This window comes from Xiphophorus maculatus, chromosome 14 (assembly GCF_002775205.1).
Source record: "Xiphophorus maculatus strain JP 163 A chromosome 14, X_maculatus-5.0-male, whole genome shotgun sequence".
Classification (NCBI taxonomy): domain Eukaryota; kingdom Metazoa; phylum Chordata; class Actinopteri; order Cyprinodontiformes; family Poeciliidae; genus Xiphophorus; species Xiphophorus maculatus.
This window is the reverse complement of record NC_036456.1, coordinates 17,191,427-17,210,386: the sequence shown is the minus strand read 5'-3', so window position 1 is coordinate 17,210,386 and position 18,960 is coordinate 17,191,427. Positions and strand designations below refer to the sequence as shown.

At 40.0% G+C, this 18,960-nt stretch overlaps 1 protein-coding gene across 4 annotated transcripts in view; it reads right to left on the bottom strand.

Moving 5' to 3' along the window:
• Window positions 1-2,571: 2,571 nt before the first annotated feature.
• Window positions 2,572-18,960, bottom strand: part of nfib (nuclear factor I B) — a 90,209-nt gene continuing 73,820 nt past the window's right edge. For 3 of the 4 annotated variants that reach the window (XM_023346448.1, XM_005799587.3, XM_023346446.1), the window contains exons 9-12: window positions 18,178-18,316; window positions 16,921-17,003; window positions 12,137-12,225; window positions 2,572-5,492 (exon numbers count right to left, since the gene is read on the bottom strand). In XM_023346448.1, the coding sequence (XP_023202216.1) occupies window positions 5,360-5,492; window positions 12,137-12,225; window positions 16,921-17,003; window positions 18,178-18,316 (444 nt within the window). In that variant the 3' untranslated portion in view covers window positions 2,572-5,359. The remainder of the gene's footprint in view (window positions 5,493-12,136; window positions 12,226-16,920; window positions 17,004-18,177; window positions 18,317-18,960) is intronic. The other variant, XM_023346449.1, reaches the window with a different exon arrangement.

The window sequence follows — 18,960 nt, the reverse complement described above, 5'->3', positions numbered from 1 at the left end:
TTATGTACAGTCTCCCAATTTTACCAAACACTGACAGTACAGTGACCCTTACACACACACACACACACACACACACCCCGCACATGAACAGACACCCCTGGGGACAATGCACTTCAGTGGGTCTCTGATGGCCGAAGGCTGCAAAGCACTTTTTCTTTTTAAAAAAAAACAAAAAAAAAGACAGAACAGTGCACATAGAACGGGGTGACTTTTTCAAAATTAATATATATATTTTTTGATCTGCATAATAAATCCGGGTGAAGACGAAGAGCTTGAGCTTGACTTGAGGATCATTTTGTTGCTGCTCACACCAGAGAGCGCTCGGGAAAATTTCGCCCCTCAGAAAAGGAAATATTTCTTTCACGATTGTAGGGAAAGAGTGCAAAAGAGCTGCTTTTTCTCTGAGAGAAAACTCTGATTTCTACATTAACGACTGTATGATTGATATACATAATGCCCTGTAATATGCCTGAGAGGTTTAGATTGAGACTTCTGAACACTGCACGGGGAAGAAGATGATTGCCTATGTGCTCTATTTAAGTGCTATATATTTTTCCTTATCTAGTGGATTCTATTTAAGCTTCTAGTCGGCCATTAAAACAACATTCTTCTCTAGTCCAATAATTACTTTAACACACTTTTACTGGTTCTGCAAGGGGGAGTATGTGTGTTTATATACATTTATACAAATCTACTAGGTATAAAATACTCTCTAAAGGCTTGCCTGAGCCTGTCTGGAACTGATTTGGACAGGTCTCACTAGCATTAGTTGGTGTGTGATTGTTGCGCAGGTCACAGGCCACTTAGCTGATGTGTTCGTTAAGGCATCTATTCGGGAATTGCATTCGGCTGACGTCTCCCGAGAAAAAAGAGAGCAAGAGGGCCTGGCTGAAGCCCTCCGGGATCTGAGACCGACCGGGATTCTACGAGAAAAAAAATGATCTCCTACAATGATTGTCGTGCTCAAGTCAAGCCGTCTCTCCTGTAAAATATATGAGCTCCTTTCGAAAGGTTACATGCTAGCACCCCAGGTGGAAAGTTGAAAGAAAGAGTCACGGTTAGGCATGGGCCGGTGTGGGTTTGAGTGAAAACACCACGGTGGCTACGGCATTTACAGGGACATTTAAAAGCAACATGACTGCTTTTATAGAAAACAAAAGAAACAATTATTCCTGCTGCCGCCAAAACAATTTAACATATAGATTATTGCAGCTATAAAGTTGTCAATAAAATGTATTTATTATTTTGATTTTGATATGTGGACTGAACAATTGAGAAAAATCCTGCATTAAACTTATTAGTTTACAAGTAGACGACTGTATTGCAGCAAATGTTACACCTAAGGCAAGGAGTAGAGCTAGCTAACAATAGCTATTAAATTGGGCAAGGAGTAGAGCTAGCTAACAATAGCTATTAAATTAAGCTAGGAGTATAGCTAGCTAACATTAGCTAGTAAATTAGTCAGATCATCAGCGTATAATTTTTCAATTGTAGTTTTATAATTGACTTACTTTAAAGGTAATTGGGGAACTCTCTTATGTTTTACTGTCTCATGTTTTAAAATTGTTTCTAAACAGCTGAATTTTTCTTTCTCTGTAAATGTAGCATCCTTTATTCAGCTAGCTACTAATTAAGCATTATTTTTATGCACAAACATAGGCAAAAATATATATAAAAAAACATACTCTAATTTTACCAGTAGTTTTAGTGTTTAATGCACAGACTATCAAACATGTCCATCAATGTCTGAAACCACTTTCGGAGCATTGTAGGCTATTATTAGCAAGTTAATTCATCGGGCTACATCCTGCACGTGTCGGTGGGTAGTCCTTTAGTTACCATTTCATGAGTTTTTGGACAACTGGAAATATTTTCAAACAGCCTAATTTATGTTTTTTGTAGGTACAGTAAAGGTATTTTAGATTTTATTTTCTAGCTAACCAGTGACGTGCGGTCAGGGGAGGCAGGTGAGGCAGTGCCTCACCAGCCATCATGGAAAGAAAGAAAATATATAATCATAAAGTAATTTAAATTGTTATATTCATCCGGTGGTTTGTACTAAAAAATATTTATTTTTCATGTAGCTTCACCAATTTCGATTTTTATTTGTTCAAAATTGCTGAATTTTCTTATTTTCCCATTCAAATGCTTGGAAGCGATGCCGGTGAGGCAGCAGCGAGCTCTGCCTCACCTTGGATTGCGCAACCCCTGGCTCTGCGCTGGCTGCTAAGCGGAGAGAGCATGTTGCTGTACGGCGTCAATAAAATGGTTTAAACAAATTTAATATGTGAACTTATTTCCAATAATTTAGCTTATGTATATAATGTACAGTGCTTTTTGTCACCAACTGTGTTTGTGTAACGTGTTTCGTGTAATGAGCGATTATAAACGGCAGAGAACAGGTTCGAGGTAAGGCAGGCAGTTCTCTTGCCTCATGGCAGGGGGCGCTCAAGATCCCAGACGTTCGTCTTGTTCACTCCTCAACTGCCGAGTAAGTGACAGCGAGCTAGGCTAAACGATTCGGGAAGCAAGTCAAGTGCAGCGATAGATTATAATAGAGATAGTGATTTTTTTCCTCTCGCTTATCCCGACTTTCGACATGGATGACTACATTACAACACTAAAAAAGTTTTCTCAAGTGGACTTTCAATCGAAGCAGGTAAGACAGTAATGTCTTACCTGCTTACATTTATTTTGTTTTGTTTTTTAAGGAAATGTGTGTTTTGTGAGCTACAGTTTATGTGTAAGGATGCAGAAGTGAAACATAACCTGTAAACTGCTGTCAATCTATGCATCTATTTGCAAATCTGATTCTGATGACGTCAGTGCCTCACCAGCTATGAACCTCACCGCACGTCACTGTAGCTAACCAGCTGTGAAGGGATAGCGACAGTGCTGCTTCTTACAGATGGAGAAAAACTGATTTTATTTCTTGTTAAAGACGTTTCAAACTTTCAAAAGCGGTGAGTGAAAATCTTTAAAAACTTCAAGTAGCTCGATATGGCTAACCGACCCATGCCTAGTCACAGCAGACTAATTAGTGACTTTGCAGCCGTAGTAAGACCTACATAGGATGAATTCTTATGTTTTTTATACATACTTCTAAAAAAATTCACCCTTTTCCAAAAAAATATATTACACTGAAACATGTCTGACTGTCATTCGGTAGATGCTGGAGAAAAAAAAATCAGACCTTGCCTTACACTGCATAGAAAGCAGTCCCCACTTTGGTCAATAAAAAAAAAAAAAAAAAGGAAACACCCACAACAACAACAACAACAACATCATCAACAACAACAGCGACGGACAACAACATCAACAAAATAAATGCATTACCATATTTTCTATCTCCAAACTAGCCTCTAATAATTGACACATCTATAAGCACTACCTACATAGGCAAAACTTGGTATTGCATAATTTTCATATTTCTGAATTCCACCCTCCACAATAGTAACGGGAAGATGAAGAAAATGAGCATTGAAGATAAGAGAGAAAACAAAAAGATGAAAGGTTATCAGAAAAACCACCAAAATACTGGAAAAAAACCAAATGCTGGTAGATTACAAACTTTAAAACAGCAACTATACACAGCCTTGATATGCAATGTAACTGTGAGATAGAGTAGTACATGAAGTTAAAAATCAACAATTTCATTCAAAGTACAAAACAATTCTTATCATAAAAATGTTAATTTTTTTTCTCTCTCTATAATGATAAATGCAGCAAAAACAACTGTAGTGACGTCTCTATATTCAAAGGCAAGGCACGTAATGTGGACTATATGTCGTCGTGCAAAATTAGGAGTATCGGAGAGATTTTTTTTTCTCGTGTGTGTGTGTATATATATATATATATATATATATGCGTGTGTGTGTTGTCTGGACTGGAGGGGCAACAGCTGCGGGATTGCCATGCAGAGATCTTGATTTCGGGGATATGCCACCACCTGGATTCATAATTTCAGTTTTCACCCTCTTCCACTTTAGAGTTTGCCTTGCACAAGCTGTAGCTTTACCCATGAAGATTACAGTACATTTGCATGGATAATAACTGTACACATAAGCTTTATAAGCTGACGGCCAAATACTTTTTAATTGAAACAAAATGTCTCTTTCACGCACACTTTGTGTGTGTAATTTCTCGACTTATTTTAGATTGTTTAAGAAAAAAGAAATTGCCCATCGTGATGGGAAGTGCTCAGATCAGATTAAGTGCTGTTTTTTTTTTTTCTGTTGCACAGGTAGCTTTATGCTTGTCTTCAAACTGCCTTTCACACTTTTTACTCATGCGAAGAGATGGATATGTGGCTGAAATCATATTCTTAAACATTTAATAACTATCCCCCTTCCTTTAGAGTCTTAGGGCAGTCAGACTGATAGCTTCCCTTCAAAAAAAATTCAATTGCACTTGCCTCTGTCGCAAATTTTTTCTTTTTTTCTTCCTCTTTTATTATTACATTCCTTTTGAAAAGGACTTGCGAGTCGTTTTTCTTCTTCTTTTTTTAGGAGGGGTCCAATGTCAAGCTGTTAGCATTTAGTGTTTTTTTTTTTTTAAAAAAAACTGCATCGAGAGTTCTCAACTCTCCCCATAAGTGTTTACATTAGTTCTTGAAATAAGTAGCAGTAAAGAAACAAAGTCAACACATTTTTTTTTCCTTAAAAACAAAGAGTCGTATCACAGTAAACTGAAATCAAACGGAAGAAAAAAAAAACACTCTGAATTCACAATTTTTTTTTTTTTTTTTTTTTTGTTCCTACGGTGTACACAGTGAATCGTTCGTTCGTTCAGAGTCTCTTAGCCATCCACCAGGCAGGGATGTATCTGCAGACCCCCCCTCGGTTGACTGTGTGTGTGTGTGTGTGTGTGTTGCGAGGCGTTCAAAATGGTTTTCACCTTCCTCTGACGTTGAACAATAAGTAGGAATTACTGCCAGGAGTCTAGAGTGTCATGCAATTAAACATTAAGGCATCTATACATCACAGTATTCAGATGGATTGAAAAAAGTTCTGCAAACGCAACAACTGACTGGTGGGTGGGTGGATGTGTGCGAGGAGACATCAGACCTGAAGCTTTTCTTCTTTCCTCTGAGCCGTCCACTCATCATCTTTACTTCAGGGCCATTGTCCATCATCATCATCATCAGGATGAGGAGGAGGAGTGGGAGCAGGGAGGTGGAAGAGGTGAGACTGAGGGGGTCGGGAGGTCGAAGGTGAGGAGATTGATGAGGAGGGGGTTTATGCAGCACCTGCTGCTTTGCTGGTTTCATCCATGGCTGCAGACACCTGTAGTGCTAGCTCTGCCCCACACTTCCACCCTGGGTGGGGGGAGGGCAGAGGTGGGTCAAGCCTCGATGAGCTCAGTTCCCGGACTCGGCGGGGACCAGCGGTTCACCAATGATGTTTATGCTGTAGTTCTGGTGGACATTTGTTGGCAGAATCGGAGTCCCGTTCGACACTTGGAATGGAACTAAGCTCGCCCAGGTACCAGGACTGGAAAAAGAAAACACACAAAAAGACACAGAAATAATGGTTAGCGACATGCTGGGAGCTTTCTCCTTTTTGCAGATTAATGCAGTTATTATGAACATGAGGAACCAAAAACAAGAAATTAACAAATCCTTTTAATTATTTTCCAGGGAAAAGTGAAGTGACTCAAGTTTTCTCCAGCTCAGTGGCGCATTGAGTAACGCAGTGCAATGCCGGTCAGCTGGCTGATAGAAGAAGGCTATGTTTGTCACTCGATTCTTCTTTTTAAGAAAAAAATAACTTTGCTAACAGGGCTGCATGTTATTACAAAATCATGCAGAAACCACATTAATAATAAAACTTTTGCTCCATATTTTGCTCACTATTTTTCTTTCACTTATTGTTGTGGGCATCTACTGCAAGGAGATGACATCCAACAAACTGAAAGTCACACTGGTGTGAAAAATATGAACCCCTGATAGCTTAAATGTTGTAGCCAACAGCTACTGCATTCCTAACAACTCTAAAATTATAATGTAGAGTCGTCACAGCACCAATGTTGTCTTAGTGGCTACTACAAAAATGTAGCTTGAATCGACATAGAGGAAAAAGTGCTTAATTTTTTCACAATGATTGATGTTAACTGAAAGAGCATTAGCTGAAGTAAATTGTTAAAAAAACAAACAATAAAGAAGAGATGGAAACTAAAGGAGAGCGACAAATCTGACAATCAACTAGCAGATTTGTCTGTTAAGTAGCTAACTGCAGATAACTAACCCGTTGTGTTAGTTTATAAAAAGCGCAATGGGAAAATGTGTATATTGTGGAATAAGCAATTAAAAAATACTGCTAAATTTAGTATTTGTTGTATATTGAATTAATGTTCCACAATATTGTTACCGCAGTAATTAATAAGGAACATAAAGGTGGTAATGGTTGTTGCTTCCCCGTCCCTGCTGAAAACAACCATCCCCTCAGTATGATGCTGCTACCTCCAGGTTTCAGTGGCTATGGTGTGTTTAAGGTGCAGTGTCTGAATTTGTAGATACTCTTGACTATTACTGTGGCATGCTAACAATTAGCTGCTAACGATGCCAAGATTCAATTTTGTTACTTAGCTGCTATTTTAAACAATTATTTTCAGTTTTTTATGAATTTGGATCGCATTTAATGACCTCCACTACAAAATATATGGATTAATTTCTAACAACATTCACTCAAATTGTCAGAACATTAAAAAAATTGACAGAAACACAAGGTGCTGTATCTGAATTTGTAGGTAGAAGGCTAACCAGTAGCCGCTAACGATGCTAAATTTAGATTTTGCTACTTAGCGTGCTATTTCAAACGATTTTTTAAGTTTCTTTATGAATCTGGAAACATTTAACCACCTCCAACACAAAATATGTCTATCAATTTCTAAACATATTCACTCAAATTGTCAGAATGTTAAAAGAGATACTTTTTGGCGTTAGAACCGCTTTAATCGTTGAGCGTAGGTTTTAGACTGAAAACCTCGTCTCTTCTCTCTCCAATCATGTTACTGCTTTCATACTGTGTCTTTTACATACTGTGTTTTATGTATATATATACATACAGTACAGACCAAAAGTTTGGACACACCTTCTAATTCAATGGGTTTTCTTTATTTTCATGACTATTTATAAGGCAAGAAATCCCACTTATTAACCTGACAGGGCAACACCTATGAAGTGAAAACCATTTCAGGTGACTACCTCTTGAAGCTCATCAAGAAAATGCAGAGTGTGTGCAAAGCAGTAATCACAGCAAAAGGTTGCTACTTTGAAGAAACTAGAATATAAGGGATATTTTCAGTTGTTTTACACTTTTTTGTTTAGTGCATATTTCCACATGTGTTATTCATAGTTTTGATGCCTTCAGTGTGAATCTACAATGTCAATAGTCATGAAAATAAAGGAAACTAATTGAATTAAAAGGTGTGTCCAAACTTTGTGTCTGTACTGTATATATAAATGCAGTATTTTTACTAATACCGTGAGAATTGCATACTAAGACATGTGACACGACTGGTTTGAACTAAGCGGAGGTGATCCCGGATCATGTGAGAGGGTCGTGACGCAGCGCCCGCTCCTCTGCACAGAAGAAGAGGGGGTTAAAAAAAGGAGAGTGGGGGTCTGTGCACAAAGCTGCCCCATCCCTATTCATCTCACGCTAATGGCAAAACAACACGGTGATTGTTCCTGGGGAGCAACGGTGCTAACTGAAAACGCGAGCGGGAACAAGCGGCATGTTGTTCCCGAGGGGTGCTGCGCTGCGTAGATGTCAGATAATTAGCCCCCCCTGTTCTCCTCCTCGTCCTCTTTACTCTCCTTTTCTTCCTCAGTGTGCACCAACGCGTCACCCTCGCCTCGGATGAGAATACCTGCGACGCAGATTTCAAGTAAAAAGAGTGAAATGTTTAAGGAGTGTGGAGAGAGAGAGAGAGTCTCATGAAAAGCAACTCTTCAGCCTGTCTGAGTTTCACACCAACCACTAGCCGCAGTTGTTGCGCTTAAAACAAAGAAAGTGCAAATTTAATTCACCTCGGGGCGTGAAAACACCAGCTGCCTGAACGATGAAGTGAAAAGACGGGAACGAGAAAGCAGCGGAGATGTGTTCACAACAAAAGCAAAAATCACAAGAGCTCTGTTACATTCCAGCTCGCAAAGAGTTAAATAAAAAAAGACTTGAAGGCTAATCCTCTAACAGTTTTTCTTTTTTCCTGGCCGACCAGCCCTTCTACTCCTGCTTTCTTCCCTCCCTCCTTCCCTCTCTCCTCCAGCCCTGCCAAAAATCATCGGACAGGAAACGAGGGATTAAATTTTTCCTACCTTGCCAAACAAAGAGAGCACAGAGCGGGCCAGGGGGCTGCAGCTCTCTCTCTCTCTCTCACCCTGTTTCTCTTTCCTTATGAAACTTCTTTAATGTAATGGCTTACATTAATACAGGGGTGGGGGAGACCACACAGCTACAAAAGGGCACTTGTGGGTCTTTGTGTGCAAATCGTTCTTAATCTCATTAAAATCGATGGCTGTCAGGCCGTATCTGCGTCCTGTAAACCAAAAGCTACGCCGCTCCTGCTCCGAGGCTTGCGCAGCACTTTGCAAAAGTGTTCATACCGCCTAAACTTTGACAGATTCCATCAAGTTAAATCCACAAAACTTCAGGATCTGGCGTGTGCAGGCCATGGAGGCCGGGTTTCAAAATACTCCACATGTAAAATAATCTCCAAACGTTTGGGGTTAATGTAAAAGTTTGCAGAACCACTTGTAGCTGCTACAGCTGCAAATCTCCTGGAGCGTGTCTTTTCCTAATTATCTATATATTTTTAATACAACTCTCCTTTGGAAAATAGCTGGACTTTGACTAGGTCATTCTAACAGCTGTGGCTGTACATTTAGGCTCATCCTTCTGGAAGGTGAACCTCTTCCCATGTTTCAGGTGTTTTTTGCAGGTGTATTAACTCCAGCATGATACTGCCACCACCATGTTTCCCTATGATGCTGGTGGTGTGTTCAAGGTGATGTGCAGTGTTATTTTAATTCCATTTACAGCATTTTGCATGTTTTTTACCCAGAGCACCTTCTTCCCCTACATGGCTTCTGGGATCTTGCAATGCCGTAGCCTTTGGGGTTTTACTCTTGCCAAATGTCTCTAATGTTCTCCAACAAACCTCTGAAACCTTCAAAGAAAAGCTGGATTTAAAATATGATTAAATAACCCAAAAAAAAAAAAAAATCACAATTCACTAATTATGTTCGAAAGGCAACACAAGATTTTCGCTGGCGTGGAGTGGGCTTGTACAAATGCACACCACACTTTTCAGATTTGCTTGTATCGTCTTGCACTATTTACAGTCATGCACGTCTTTGTGGTGGTTTGCCACAGAATATACACTGAGGTTTGTGGCTGCAAGATGATGACATGTTGAAAAGTTCAAGAGGTGACTTAGCTTGAATGGGCTTAAAATAAATGCTGAGTAACTAGGAGAGGGAAAAAAAGGACACAGAAAATGACAGGTTTGCTAAGTTGCTCCCAGTTTATTGCAGTTCACGATATTATGCGATATGTAAGCTATTCCTGCACTCAAGCAACCCGACCTCCATGTTTGCGTTTCCTCAGGTAACCTTTAAGACAGCCTAACTAACTCGGCGTTCCCAAACCTCGCAAAGCACAGCCCGGCCGTACAGCGTGCTTCGTTTAAGGATTAGCTCGCTAAATTAGATTATCTAATGGCATCTTAATGGATTGCTGACCCATTTCCTGCACAATGGCAACATGCGAGTCTGGCAGCCTTTTCAATTTGGACGCTACGGTGCTGGAGAGACGCGCTTCAGTTTAAAGGGCGACACAGATAAAAGAGAGATCCGATGGATTCCAGCTCCATGGGCTGGACAGCTAAACAGAGGACAGACTTGTCCTCATTACTGTACTGTACAGTCACATGGAGTGTGAGTGGAAATAAAAAAGAGCAGGCATGTCTCTCTGCTACCTCTACCCACCTATTAAGAGGCCTGTTAAGGGGGTCTGTGCTGCGTGCATTTGTGTTTATAACTTCACCAAATGCAAACTGACCTGTACACACACTCACACACACACACGCCTGCACACGGATAGGTCTGCACATCCAGGGGAAAAGGAGGTACAGGCAAACAGGAAAAGGCTTAGCTCAGCTCTCGCCTGCTCTACCATGCTGAAAACGATTCAGGATTTCTTTCTCTCCCCCCCCCCAAGAGAGGAGAGAGAAACACAATGTGGAAACAAGATGGAGGAGGTGATCTGTACCTTTAAGTTGAACACAACAGAGCATTGGGTCAAGATGAAGCAAAGACCAGATAATTCCTGCATGGCTGCCGTTATGTACCTCAAACGAAGCTTTTTTTGTTTAAAAAGGAGGGAAAAAAATCTTGCAAAATTATTACATTGCATGATTTTTCCTTGCTGTTTCATGGCTGAAACACTAATACTGAATTTTAATTATTCTCTGTGCAAATTGAGAATGTTCTTAAAGGGATTCTGCACCAAACAAATACTAAAACATTGGACTTTTCCCCCCCCCCCAAGTTCATTAAATGGAGTAATCTCAAAACTCTCCACATTAGCGGTCGGTAAACACACCAACCATTATAAGTTCACCACGAATCAAATAAGGGTTTGGGACATTCAGTGCCAGCAGTGTTTATTGTGGCACCTGATGAACATGCGTGAAAATCCTTAAAATAAATCAACCTTCTAACACTAAAGCGTCATTTCACGCTTAAAATAAGGAGGAGGGGAAAATAAGGTAAGATAGAATCATTTCACTTTGCAGGTTTTCTGTAGGATTAAGATCTGGTGGCTGAAATGGCTATTGCAAATTATTGATTTTGTGTCTGATGAACCGATTCCTGTCTTGATTTGGCCTTAAGCTTTGGTTGAAACACTCTATGATGATCAGGCTGTAAACCACTGGAAAACAGCCACAGCGTTTTTGTCAAAAACTTTGATGTTTCAAAGAGTTTATTTTCATTTTTACTCTAATTCCATGGATTTAGGAAGAGAAATGTGCCCACAGCATCACTCATCCTCCACCATGCATTGAGAGTGGCAATGTGGTGCTTTTCCACACCCTCATTCTTGCTTTACATTAAACTTGGAGCCTCTGTAGCCCCTGTTTACCTTTGTAATGGTAGGACGAAAAGTTAGCAGACGCTTTTAAACAGTTGCTAAGCAGAGCTGGTGACGGTAAGATGCTTTTTTCCTTTGCTGCAGTTCTCTTGCATAGATTTGTTTTTGGAGATTTTGCTTAAGTCACACAGAATGAGAATCTCAGACGTCTGATCAACTTAAAAAATGTGATTCTAAATTTTCAAAGGCTTCACTTACATTTTATGGACTCAGATAAACGCTGAATGGCTGAGTTAGATAAAAAACTCAGTTAAGATGTTTCTTAATTCAGGATTTTATTCCCACTAAGTAAATGAAGTCAAATTAAATGTTGGATTTAAAAAAAAGAAGAGAGATTAAGCTACGGTAATAAAATGATTACTATATTTAAAGGTTGTTTTTTTTTACACATCTTTAGCGGGAGTCCCACTAATTCCTGTTGGATTCAAACCAAAGGTACTCCCATTTGGCTTGATTGAGGTAGTCTCCAACCAAGGAACATGGAGTACTTTTTGTCTTTTATGGTCGATGATTGCTGCAATTGCTTTTATAACTAAAGTAAAGTCTACACAGGTGAGTTTGCATGTGTTGCAGTGGAAATGATCAGCCCAGACCTCAAAGAAAACTGGAAATGTTTATCGCCGGTAAAAGCCTGAGCAATGCATTTCTAAACATGACTTAGCAAAGCAGAAAACGCTTCATAATTGCAAGGGAAGTGCTTAAGTCAGAATAAAGGGGAGAAAAGAACAAAAAGGAGGGAGTGAAACACTTTAAAAAAAAGGCAATAACTTTAAAAGATTTTTCATCAAAGAAATGCATGGAGTAATTGCGGCATTAATAGGAGCCGCAACTCATGTGCGAGAACATCGTTTCTTAAATGTTTTATATGAGGATGTCAAAAAATAAAGAGCAGACATTAAATTTTAAAAGGGTAAAAGTGTAAATACATGTGATGTGTGAGACAGAAGGGAGACGGCAGATGAAAAGAACGAAAAGGTTACCTTTGCCAAGCAATCCCCAAAGTGTCGTCAGTGGCACTGGGGCCATAATGCCTGCCGTTTTGAGTCACGCTCCAGTCACACTTCCTCAGCTGTCAATTGAAACCTAGCGGTCAGATCACTGGGCCAAGACAACTTCCACTTCAGATTACACTACAACTCAACACTGTATACACACATGCATGCAGGACAAGGGCAGGACCTCAGAACGGGCCCAAAATTTAAAACATATGTACTTGATGAACTGTAGTTTTCTTTCTATATATATGTAATTTGGTGTAGTAGGGGATTACAGTAAATTAAGAGCAGACATGAAGGGGGCGGGGGCATGCAGTTAGAGTTAGTGGCAGCAGCTAACCTGGAAGTTAAGAAAAACTTTACGTAGTTAGTTGGTTAGAGAATGTGAGTGGCATATATAAATAGTACCTTACAAAAGTATTCACGCTTTCTGAATTATTCCACATTTTGTCATGTCATAAACACAAACCTTGTTATTGGAATTTTACAACACAAAGTAGTGAGCAATGGTCAAATAGAAGGGAACTTATGCTTTGCTTTCATTTTGTTTTAAACAAATAAAAGTCTAAAGAATGAGATGTGAGTTTATATCGAGTCTAAATGTCACAGAATTTCAACCTGTTCCAGGTTTAATTCAGAGTTTTGCACATTAAGAGATTGAAACGGTCTCCCGTCTTTTATAAAATATCTCCGCCTCAGTCAGATTTGATGGAGAGCTTTTGTGAACGTCCATTTTTAAGTCTTGACTGAATCAACACAGCAGGATAAGAGATTCTTCATTTGGAGTTGTAGATCTGTGCAGCTCCTCCAGAGTTGTCAGGGGGCTCTTGGCTGCTTTTCTGATTACTGGCCAGCCTTTGATTTAAATTCATGTCCTGGTAGCTTTGCAGCTGCACCGTACACCTCCCAGTTTCAGACGATGGATTGAGATAAAAGTGAGAAGTCCAAACTTTTTTTAATTGTTTTATGCTCTTACTCTTTCTTTAAGCTTCTCCACAACTTTCCCCCTGATGTGTCGTCTGCTGTGCTCCTTGGTCTCCATGTTTGCTCACTAAAGTTCTGAGGCTTTCACAAAACAGCTGGACTCACACTGGAATTAATGTGGTTGCATGAGATTTTATTTAAGAGTGTCAAAGTGAAAGGGGCCAAACACAAAAATGCTCACCACAATTTTCCCTTCTATGCCACAATTATGCACTACTTTGTGTTGGTTTATCACATAAAACTCCCCCTACCTCCCCCCCCCAAAAAACATTTTATCTTGCGGTTGTCACAATGTGACCAAATGTGGAAAAGCTCCAGCTGCATGAGCGGTTTTGCAAAGCACTGCGTTTCATCTGCGCGCAGTCACTACGGGCTCCACCTGCTGAAGCCGTGCAACACGTTCGACTCATGCACCCCGTCGATAACCACCGCCTCACTGCAGAGCGCTCTCCCCGGTCTGGGACGGAGTGCGCATGCCCCCCAGCATGCAGACTTTATTTTTTCATTAGCTAACTGTTTTTATTGATTTGGGGTCACAGTGCAATGAAGTTAAACCACACACACAAACGCGCACACGCCCGCACTCACACGTACTGCTAACCCTCCCTTTCCCCACTCTTTCTTCATCTTGCATTTCAAAACACGCCAACCTTACATACAGATTACAAATTACTGCAACATAAAAGCCACACACACAGACCTCGTCGTCTCCCCTGCATGCATTATGCGGCCGCACGTGTCTGCAATCCAGCTGAGAGCTATCCCTGCCAAACACCAACCTAACCTTGCCCTGTGGTCAACACATTCATTTAGTAATGCATCGGAATAAAAAGTGCACCGTTAGCACTCTTTGTGCAGCGGCGGACGCTCTGCAGAGGCTCTTAAGAGAGATTTAATCAGAAAGACGCTGAATATTCAGAGCCATTTGCAGCGGTCAAGATATGTGCTCTTGGTTTTTTCTTTTTTTCTCTCTCTCTTAGCACCTGGACGGTTTAATTCTTCTATTCAGGGAGACGTTTCTCTACATCCACAGTCTGTTACTGAGCTAAACGTGAGACAGCAGCAGTGAAAACTGAAATTTGTCCCTTTAATCAACAGCTGCTGAGGAGAACTAAATCAGGACACAATGAGAAGTTGCTCCATTCAGAGTGTTTTTGTTTATCGAAGGTTGGGAAAGTGAACCCGCGCCCCTCTCCATCCCCCACCGTCGTTCCCGCACTCTGGAGGCTTGACAATAGCTCGGAGAGGACATGCGGGCTGAGCCAGACGCTCCGTGCCCACCGCTCCTCGAGGGGCTCGCCATCTGTCCGCTGGCACCAACACATCAGAGCGGCGGCGCGGGGCAGCAGGGGAGAAGAAGAAGAAGAAGAAGGAGGAGGAAAAAAAAGAAAAAGAAAAAGAAAGGGGGGGACGGAGCCGGGGAACGTTAGCAAACAGATGCGGGCAGATTGTGGATTAGGATCCTTCCTTAGATAATACCAAATGACATCTGATCACAGATCTCTCCCTGTGGAATGCTCCACGGTGGCATTCCCTCGAGGGGTTAACCAAGGCAGGAGATGAATGGAGGGGTTTTCACACGCTCGCTGCCTGCGACTCGTACAGCAGGTGTGATGTTGTTGTTTTGTTTTTGTTGTGGGTTTTTTTCTTTCTTCTGTCTTTAAGCCAAATGTGTCGTGGTTGTAATTTATCATTATCGTAAATTTTAAAGGCCCCCTTTAATTGTAAAACTCTTCCAATCTGTTTGTTTTAGAATAATTTAGCAATGTCAGCTCAAATAACAATAGTTTGAACAAATAACATGCAGCGCCTCTCCCATTTTGACCCATTACTCTCGCAAATGTCAAGGGATCTCAAAGTAACACATGATTGTGAATTGGAAGAATATTATTAACATGTAATTTTAAAAAGTAAAAGGATAAGATAATTTGTTATTAGTCCCACAAGTGGAAAATTTAAATGGACATGGCAAAGTAAGAGTAGAAATGAAAAATGAAAATCTGCTAAATAAAATCCAGAGCAACCAATTGTCTTGTAATTTAATCGCAGCATGAATCCAGCTGTTCTGTGAAGGCCTCGGAGGTCATCATGAAGACAAGAAGCTCAGCAGACAACTCAGAGATGAAGCTACGGAGAAGTTTAAAGTGTGGTAAGGTTCTTCAAAAAATACCCCAAGCTTTGAGCAGCTAAACATAACAGGCACAACTTTAAAGTTTGTGGTTGAAACATGACAAAATATGGCAAAGTCTGAGGAGTATGAATGCTTTTTGCAAGAAATATTATTTCATCCCAATTATTTTATTTTGAAATCTAAAAAAAGTTCTTTGTGCAAATCTTTTAAATGTGAGCACAAATAAAGAGGAGAAGAGGCCCAGTGTTGCTCAGCGTTGCAACAAAACGCTCACAGTTTATCATCTCGAAGTGCAAAAACCTCATGGGCTTGACACAATAAACACACCATGGCCAGATGAAGACAATGACGGAGTATTTTGAGAAACTGTTTAGTCTTGAGAGACTTGGCTCTGATCGAGTCTCCTTTTTTTTGTTGCCCCGAGGGGCCAAAGTCCAGGTCTTCAAATACGACCAAAACAGAAACAGACACAAGAAGACACAAGATGAGTCGCCGGGAAGGAAAAAACCTTCGGGAACACGAGCTAATAATCCTGAGGAAAGTTGTAATTGTCTCATTTTTAGGTATTTTCCAAACTGTGGTCAATAATACTGCTGCTGGATTTCTTTGGGGGATATTTATACATCTTGGCTGATTCGAGCTTTAAAATCTGGAGCGAGTCTGAGAGCAAATCGCTGGACGAAATTCAGCAGCTGCACTCGGATCGCTGCTGTGTTCTGAGCTCGCTTCATGCCCCACAAAAAACACGGCTACCAGAAAATGTGGAAGACAAACTGTACGACATCAGCCAAGTGATTCCTCCCTCTCCTCCTCCTCCTCTCTCTTTTCCCGAGTGGAATAAAAGCATCCCAAACCAGACTAAAAAACTAACATCTCCCCCTTTTTTCCCCCTCTATTTTAAATCAACATTTTTCAAAATCCCATGATAAATAAATAAAAGATGGAGAGAGACAGACAGTGAGAAAACAGAGGCCAGGTTTGTGATTTTTACGAAACATAAAGATCCGAGCCGGGGAGAAACCCGGCGATCATTATGTAGCCGTGTGCAGATGCATTCAATTAGCTGTGGTTGGAAAAGCCTTGGCCTCGGACCAGCTCTTTCAATAAGACACGGTGGAGGGGAGCAGCCTCTCTTTCTCGACCGAAAACGCCCCAAAACTGCAACGCATCTAACACACAAACACACACAAAGGGCTGCCACTTCTGTCCGAGGACATCCTACAGTAACACGACGGCACCTTTTTATTATCAGCTTGTAAATAAAGGGGGAAGTGTCTAAAGAAATGTGTAAAGGAAACAGAGGAGACAAGGAAGACAGTGACCCCTCCACCTTTGTGTGTCTCTCTCTCTAAATGGAGCAAAAGATTTGATTTTCTTTTCTCTAAACTATCCTGTTAAATCGCAGCCACACTCTCTCACTGACAAAGTGTTTTTAAATATAAATCTTAACCTGTGCTAAGATGACATACAAAAGAAAGGAAAAAATAGCTTGTTTGTTTTTAGCTTCATTACACATCAACTGCGAAAGAAGCTGTTCTGCCAGTTTGTTCAGATCTGCTCTTTTTTTAAATATATATATATATATCTTTCAGAAGTGGGGGATAATCAGACTAAGAGGAACAGCTTAATGCTGAAACAGAGAATAACAGCTCACCTGTTGCTGGTGGAGAAAGGCGGGATCTCTAGGGCTCAGGCCTACAAAACGATTAGACGTTGGTGTGCCAGGAGTTGAGTAGCCTGAGTGACGAGTTATCACAAAAAAAAGAGACAATTTTGGTCCAGTTAGCTTTGAATAAAAGTGAATTTGACATCATTAAATATCTGCCACCATAAACAGGAAGCACTACATAGAAAAAGAGCTGGGGGCGTCCCACAGGGCTCAGTTGTCAGACCACTTAGTTATTTTCAAGCACAACTTTCTAAAATAATTACATTTTAATAGGTTGTAAATAAAGTCTTTAGAGATGATATAGTTACAATAAGCTAAGAGAGAATAGCAACTGTTAGTGTGAGAAATATCAATAAAAAAACTACCAACACAAAAAAAACAAGAGGAGACCAACAAGGCTCATTCATTGGCCCACTCTGATTCTTCAGTAATTCCAACAAACATTACATAAACTTGGAAAAATACCAATCTTATGTTTCTATTAAGGGTGTACCCTGCCTCTCGCCTGGAACGTTAGCAGGGGAGAGACACCAGCACCCGTCCCGACCCACTGGGGACAGGGGTGCTGGAAGATGGATGGATGGATGGATGGATGGATGGATGGATGGATGGATGGATGGATGGATGGATGGTTGGATGGATGGATGTTTCTATTATAGATGTAATGTTTTCCCTATAAAAGTAAATGAATGCTTTTCATTTATTTTGTGTATTATAACATGTCCTTTAAATGTTATCACTGGAGCCATGTGAACAATTGTTGTATTTAGGAATGAGGAATAAAGATTTTTTTCTGAACAAAAAAATGAAAATGAAATAGCAAATGAAAGTATTAAAATAAATTAAAATATTAATATTTATAATAATAATATATGAATGCATGAAAATAAAAAAAATATATAAAAAGAACAAAAAACAATACCTACAAAAATATTTAAAAATAAAATATAATGCTCTGGCCACCTAAAAGTGTCACATTATAGGAAGTAAAAACAATTTAGTGCCAGCTACGTATGTTAAATAGTACTGATGTTGTCAATACAAGCTTTTAGTCATCATTAATGTGATTTTTTTTTAATTTCAGTCAGAAATTAAATCAGGACTTCTCAGATCTTTTGACCCATAAATCTATGAATGTTGCAGTAGATAGTCCTTCATGAAAAACTCAAGGCAAAGTCTTTTCAGTATATTCATAAATCATAAACTGGAACTGCTGCATGCAGTAGATGCCTGTCGGCCTACCTTCTGTTGATGTGGTGATGGGCTTGGTGTCGGGCATGGAAAGAGTGACGGGTCGCACCGGGCCGTGGTGTGGGGATGGAGCCAAAACCGGGGTGAAGTGGCCTGGGACCTTCCCAACCCCCTGACCACTGCTGTTAGGCTGCATGTGACGCAGAGACAGACGGAGGGAGAGATAAAGAAATCACTTATGAAGAAGATTTTGCCCTCTAAGCCTTTTTTTGTCACATGTAAAAGTTTCAGATCTTTAGACAAGTATTATTAGGCAATTACTGGATTTTTAAAAGATAATTTTATAAGAGGAAACAGCGACCCAAACCAATCTGGACTGGTGTGAAAAAGTAATCGCCCTCTTGTCAAATTGGGCATTAAAACAGAGGTGGGTAAAGTGGCGTAAAAGTAAAATATCAGATTTTTTTTCAAACCAGATTCGATTTCCCTGTATAATGGATTTCTTTTGTCTTGCTTTCTTTTCTAAAAATGTTCTGACAAATTACAGAAAATATTTCAATCATCCCTTCTGGGAGTTGCATGACAGTATAAGGGCTTGGCTATGAGATGTTTTTGCTTAATTGCAAGAATATAGTCATAATATTAGCAAAGTAAAGATGCAATTATACCAGAAAAATGTCTTAAAATTATGAGGAAAAAAGTTGTTTTATTGAGAAAAAAGTTCTTTCTTTAAAACAGACTCAGCCGTTGCTCTATTGCTTCATAATTTGATGCTGAAGTGTTAAAAGATTAAGTGTTTTCTTATCTGTAAATGGACAATAACTTTACAAGGTG